The sequence below is a fragment of the Pteropus alecto genome, unplaced genomic scaffold (assembly GCF_000325575.1).
Source record: "Pteropus alecto unplaced genomic scaffold, ASM32557v1 scaffold59, whole genome shotgun sequence".
In the NCBI taxonomy this organism is placed as follows: domain Eukaryota; kingdom Metazoa; phylum Chordata; class Mammalia; order Chiroptera; family Pteropodidae; genus Pteropus; species Pteropus alecto.
This window is the reverse complement of record NW_006443292.1, coordinates 4,775,025-4,781,683: the sequence shown is the minus strand read 5'-3', so window position 1 is coordinate 4,781,683 and position 6,659 is coordinate 4,775,025. Positions and strand designations below refer to the sequence as shown.

Genomic DNA, 6,659 nt, shown 5'->3' with positions numbered 1-6,659 from the left:
CTCACCACTGCGATCCTTATTTCGGTATGCAAAAGGCAGCAGTACCGAGCGCCACAGAAAAGTCCCTAAGAATTTGCAGGGCGTGGCGTCTGCCGCGCCGAGCGAGCCCCCGCCACCGCGGGGCTGCGCCTCCAGGGCGTGCGGCCCCGCCATCTAGCGGCGCCGCGAGGAAGCGCACGCCCAGGGCCGGGACGGGCAGAAGGGGACCCGGCCTCTTGGGTGGGGGACAATTCAAATGTCCCTTGAGCATAGGCCAGGAATGTCTCCAGTGTAGAAAACAGCCGGGACGGCCGACACACGGGGAGACTCCTTTGAGCTCGTCGTATCCCGGCATTTAACTCTACCTACTACGCACGAGGTAAGTCACAGATCTCCGTGGGAAGGTTGTTACGGGCGGGGTTTCTTCCTCTTGACCCTCGCTGACCCATGATCCTCCACGTCTTGCTCTGCATCCCACCCGGATGCTCAGCATCTCAGGTCGGAATGGCCCCTCTTAAGCTGAGAAGCTACTCCCTGACCCAACGTTTCTGAAGGCATAGTGGCCGACCCTCCCCTCCCCCACCCGGCCCCAGTGTCTTCTGCTCATCTTTCTTCAGCTGGGCACGCAGTTTCCTCAGGCATTCCGTCTAGGACTCTTTTTTAAATGAGCATTATCTACCTTCAAGTTCAAGTCGGCCACACACTAAGTAAGAGCAAGGACAGCAACAGGGCTTTGTCCGCCATCGGAAGCTTGAGTGGTCCAAAGAGTCCATTTCAGAGAACGTGCCCACCTTCTGAGTCCCACCCCGACAGGCGCGCAAGTGCATGCATTCACACGCGCACGCGCACGCGCACGCACCAGCCGATCTGCGTCTCCGGAATGGTTCCCTTCATCATGCTTTGGCAGACCAAATGAAGGAAAAGGTCATCTCCCTAGGATGCTCTGCTCCCATTTCGTTGAGAAACGGGAGGTTCCTAAATATATTAACACATTCATAAGTGCGCGCATCACGAGGGATCAGATCCGAGTGTCCGTTTTCTCTTATAGGATGCTGCTTTGCCACTGCATGGCCAAAAGGGTCTGGACTCAACATCAAGTGCACAGGTCGAACACGATGGGCTGACCAACTGCAGGGAATGCTCTTGACCCAACCTCAGGGCCAGCGCTCCACTCGGTGATTGAGGCTTCTTGGTTCGAAGCCTTAGAAACTTAAGCCCCAACGCCTAGATCCTCCTGAATAAAAGTGACTCGTGCACACGGTTAGGAAATGCAATGTTTTCCCTAATTCCCTGTGCAATTTTTTCCACCATTTTCCACACTCATATCCTCACCGCTTGATAATAAAAAAGAATCTGGCAGCTTAGACGGCAGCTTAAACTTTACCCGCTAAGATGCAGAGCCTCTGAGGCTGAGCTCACCACCCCGTGAACCCCTCAAACCATAAAAGTGGTTTTCACACTCGGGGTAAACGCTAGGCCTGATCGATTGAGCAAACGTCATTTTATTCTTAAGTTATTGATACTACTTTCTCACAAGCCATTTCGTACGGAGGTCTAAGAAAGAGAAAGGTCAGCCACAGAAGTAAAATGGTTTTGGTCTTTAAATGAAAAAATATAACATTTCTGAAATATCCAATTTATTTTATTGTTGTTCCATTGCGGACACAATCTGCAGTCAGGATCACAATTCCCAGGCCAAGAGATTTTAAACCATACCACAGGAGTAAACCTTCAAAGAAGTGAAATCTAATACTATATAGATTTCCATTTCTAAATACAGTATATTACAGAAGGTTACATATACAACCTCTGTTTACTTACAACTATAAAAAGATACATTATCTATACCACTTATAAATAAAGTAGCGTTTCATATTAAAGGCCTTATCATACAATGGAAGAATAAGAATCCTCTAATTATTACGATCAAGGTTAGTGCCTATAATTAGTTGAGATAAAATCCTGAAAATTCAGTGTATGAGTCAAATCCCGATTTAACGAGTTAATGACAGTATGAGTGATAAGTTTTAATTGACGAAGAAGAGAAGATGAATGTATTGCATATTTCTGACAAGAATGATAACCGCATTTCATAGATGACTTTCTTTATACCTACAACTGGCTTTGACATAGATCTCCATTTTATTACTGCCCTCCTCCCCCAACAATTTAATTCTACAACATAAACACCATCAGGAAAGTATCAGTTAGTAACAGTCAAAGTATCTGAAGAACACAATTCAAGTTTGGTTTCATTTCTTTTTTAAAGCTACGTGGAAACGCTTTCCATTTTCCAAGTTAAAACTTGGAACTCCGCACCATTTGGACACACAAAGAGGGAATGGCAACTCACAACGTTTTTACTGCACGAATCGGCCACTTTAGTGGGAGACCAGTTCCTCCATGAAGTCCAAGTGTCATTCGTTAATGAATCATGAATTAGTATCAAAATAGGACTTAAACATAAAAAACCAGGGCTGTATGATAACATGGGTCTTTCCAGTTATGTATGTTTGACTAACCTAAAACGGATAAACCGACTGGGAGAAAGGAAAGGCAAGCCAAACCACATAAACCATCGAATGCAAGTGGTAGAAATGCGTAATTCGTAAAAGCGAATTATGGCTCCGGTTCATAAAACGCGGGACTTAGTTACTGCTCTGCTGCTGTGGCATCAGGGTACCACGTCCCCAGCAGCGACCGTGATACGAGCGGTGGCTTCTGCCTGCGGAAGTGCCTCGATGAGGGTCACCCGTGACATAGTTTGAGACAAGCTCTCTGGGTTGGCGGTCTGGTCATGTTCCAATGGCAGAATTGATTTTAAGCTGTGTCTCACGGTCAAGCTGCAGGCCTTGGAGACAGGATCTTTGCAATCCCCTCCACGTTTTTTTGTTTGTTTGTTTGTTTTTTTGTTTTGTTTTTTTGTTTGTTTTTTGTGTGTGTTTTTTTTTTGGTTTGTTTTTAACTTACTGCTATTCCTTTCCCACCAAACGGTAGGAGGAGGGGCTTGTTCTGTGGGCAGGTAACCCCGAAGAACCCACAGGAACAGGACTCTCTTTCTAGAACATACAGGCAATTGTTTTTTTGTTTTTTTGGTTTTTTTTCCCCAAAAAAATTCAGAGTCGGAGTCAGCGAAGCATTTTTAATCGCCTGCTGGATACTTCAAATACCACTTCTTGTTGACAACGCCCTGAGCCTCTTCACTGTCCCCAGGGACCCGGTCGAAAAGGGAAAACAGAAATGGCCAATGGCTTTCTCCCCCGGTGGGACCGCGATGTCATACCCGACATATTGGTCGATGAAACAGGAATGCGAGAGGAAAATAAAATCGGTTCACATCCAGCAGATGTGAGGTTGCCGGGAAGAAAGGGCGCCGCGGAGGGCAGAGATGTAGATTTTTCTTCAGCGAGTCTGACCTGCCACATTCAGCTGTCAACCACCTCTTCCCTCAGGGGCTCTTGTCCTCCAGTTTGATGGTGACAGTTTTCACTTCGGTGTACTCGGCCAGCGCGTATTCACCTCTGTGACCACCATAAAAAAAAAAGAAAGAAAAAAAAAAGGAAGGGAAATTTTAAAAATGAGCACGTCACTTAGCAGTTCCACAGGAACCGTGTCCTAAAACTGAGTTTGTGAGGACTCTGTGGGAAGTTTATGCAAAAGGCCAAAATGCAGCGGTATGAGACAGCCAGGATCATAACGCCACTCAGAAAGTTTAAGGAACTGGATATACCACTTAAGTTTAAATACCAAGATATCTGCGTGTGTTGCTTTTGAAGCCAGGTGACCCTTCTGAGGCATCACAGGCCACTCTCAACAGCCAGGATCATAACGCCACTCAGAAAGTTTAAGCAACTGGATATACCACTTAAGTTTAAATACCAAGATTTCTGCGTGTGTTGCTTTTGAAATATTCAGAAGGACTAGACCTCAGCTTTTGAGGGAGCCAGGTGACCCTTCTGAGGCATCACAGGCCACCCTCGGGAGTGCTCCCCTTCTCAGAACCGAGAGGCAGCTCTGGGCAGATTTAAATTCCTCCACGCCACCTGCTCTGATGTTAAGTAAATAAAAATTTGTTTAGGAAAAGCGGTGAACGCAGAGAGGGTCGCCAGAGGCTCCATATCCAGAAGGACTTGAGACAGAACCACGTCTCGTCCCTTAGATCACTACTCCTCAGAAGTGTGGTCCCCAGACCAGCAGCATCAGCTTCACCTCAGAACTTGCTCGAGATGCAGATCCTCGGGCCTCCCCAGATCTACTGTGGTAGATAGAATAACGCCCTCCCCACCACCCCCCAAGATGTCCACGTCCTAATCCCTCAGACCTGTGACTATGTCAGGTTTCATGGCAAAGGGGAATGTGGGTTGCAGATGAAATTAAAGTTGTTCGTTAACTGACCTTCGTTTAGGGAGATTATCTTGGATTATCTGGGGGGTGGGGGGCAGTGAAATCACCATTATTCGTGAGGAGGGGGAGGGAGGCAGAAGAAGAAAGAGTTGGAGGGAGACGAGACTCCAGAGGCAGGACAGATGCCACCGTGCTGGCTTTGAAGACGGAGGGCGGAGCCGCCAGCCAAGGAACGTGGGGAAAGGCGAGGGGACATATTCTGTCCTTACAGTCTCCAGAAAGGAACGAAGCCCCACAGACTCCTCAATTATAGCTCGGTGAGACCGTGTCAGATTTTTATACCACCGGACTGCAAGATAATAAGTTTCCATCGCTTAAGCCACTAACTCTGTGCTCATTTGTTGTAGCGGCAGTAGAAAATGAATTATTCACTTACTGAATCTAGGGGTGGGACCCAGAAATCTGTGTTTTAACAAACCAGGGGATTCCGATGCTCAAGGTGGAGGACCACTGGCCTGAGTCTAGGTAGCGCAGGCAAATTCCTTGCTTTCCCTGACCCTCAGTTTCATCATCTTTAAAATGAGAATGCCATCATGTCCTTGTAGTTATAATAATTACAGATAATTCACATAGAGCACCCACTCCGTGCTAGGTAAAAAGTGAATGGTAGAAAGTAATATTCTATTACGAAAACGTCATTGAGATTTTTTGGCAGTTTCCGAAAACGAATAGGTCAAGAACCCATGATGATGGGCAAATTCATTTGTGATCTCTTCTAAACATAACAAAATATAAACGCTGTTCACAGAATGTTAAATTCAATTTTTGTCGAGCAGAAACTCCATTCAAAACACCCAGAGACAAATGACAAACTACACGAAACTTACATCTGTAACCCTTCGTGAGAAACAGAATTGCGTTCCTTAATATACAAAGAGTTCTCACAAACCAATAAAAAAATCCACAAACAAACTAACCCAAAAATCAAAGACCATGAATAGGCAGTTCACAGAAGAACATATACCGATTACTAATAAGTGAAAAAGGTACTTAAGCCCCTCACAATTAAAGAAATGCAAATCGAAAGAGCGGGGAGCCTGTTTTCCATGTGTCCAATTATCCAATTTTAGGAAAACAATCTCCCACGAGCAGATAAAGATTTATGCACAAGGAATAACGTCAGCACGTCTCGTAATAGCAAAATGCCTTAAAAATAACAAATAAGTCCAACAGAAAGAAAGATAAGATATCCAAAGCTCATCCTTACGAGCAAAAAGTAGTTTTTTCCCCTATGAAAAGAAAGCACATATTATGTCCACCGTAGGCATAGAAAATGCACAATAACCTTCCAAAGTGAGCAGCGCACGTACAGCGTCGCACCGTAAAAACTCAAAGTAGTTAATGATTCATCAATTTGCTAAAGACGAGCAAACCAAGTGATGAAATCACATGGAATTAGCACAAAGCTACAGAGCGCAGTGTTAAGCCATTCTTGTAAAATAAAGCACACGGATCACCCCCGTTTTATTCCTGCAGTCACTGGCCAAGTTCGAGCTTTTGCCAGTCATTCGACCCACCGTGGCATCTCCCACTCACGAATGCTTCGGCTCTCAAGGCTATCCCTGAGCGCAACCCTTCTCCCATGAGACCTCAGCAGAACGTGGGACGGAGGAGGGACCAGTGACAATATTGGTCACTGCTCCATGCTCAGAGCTTAGCATGTGCCTGGCCCATCAGAGGTGCTCAGGAAATACTCGCCAGGCGAACGAATGAACAAATGGACAAAACAGATCACTGAACGGTGTTTACCACCACCAAATGGGATGGAGGGTCGGGGAGGGAGGCCTCGACTTGCTATGTGTCTCTCTCTACTTCTGCGGATTATTTTGTTCCTGTATCACTTTTATTGCAAAGAAGTTTTTTTAAAAATCAAAAGCACCCAAAAGGAAGAGGAATTGCAGGCTTCTTCTCTAGACCTGCAAAGGAATAGGCCCCGGAGGGGCCCGTGGGTGGGCGGCAGAGAGCCAGCCCAGCCCCGGCGGCCGCGGATGGGGAAAACCATGGAATCCACCGCACAGTGTTCCAGGATGGAAAAGGGGAACTTATTGCAACATGAAGACATTAATTAGAGACAACCGAAAACGGAAATCGGTTTTCAAGTCCGTGTCCAGGCTCCTTGTGAATTATGGTAAAGCACTTTATCAAAAGCCTTGGGAAAACCTCTGCCAAGGGTCAGAAACACAGCCATTCCCAAACGTCCCTGGCCGGTCGGCGGGATGAAACGTGGGCTGTGGCCGCTCGGCGCCAGGCGGGGGCGCTGAGGAGCTGACCGCGCT

The 6,659-nt window shown here is 46.5% G+C and overlaps 1 protein-coding gene and 1 long non-coding RNA gene across 2 annotated transcripts in view; one reads left to right on the top strand and one right to left on the bottom strand.

Moving 5' to 3' along the window:
* The first annotated feature begins 9 nt into the window (after positions 1-9).
* LOC112472798 lies at positions 10-1,238 on the top strand. Its single transcript, XR_003043770.1, has 2 exons — positions 10-358; positions 1,028-1,238. It is a non-coding gene; the product is annotated as an uncharacterized LOC112472798 (long non-coding RNA).
* A 365-nt stretch (positions 1,239-1,603) lies between these two features.
* The window catches only part of ALDH1A3 (aldehyde dehydrogenase 1 family member A3), a 30,341-nt gene continuing 25,285 nt past the window's right edge, over positions 1,604-6,659 (bottom strand). Inside the window, 1 exon segment of the mRNA XM_025041235.1 lies at positions 1,604-3,500. Coding sequence (XP_024897003.1) covers positions 3,428-3,500 — 73 coding nt within the window. The 3' untranslated portion in view covers positions 1,604-3,427.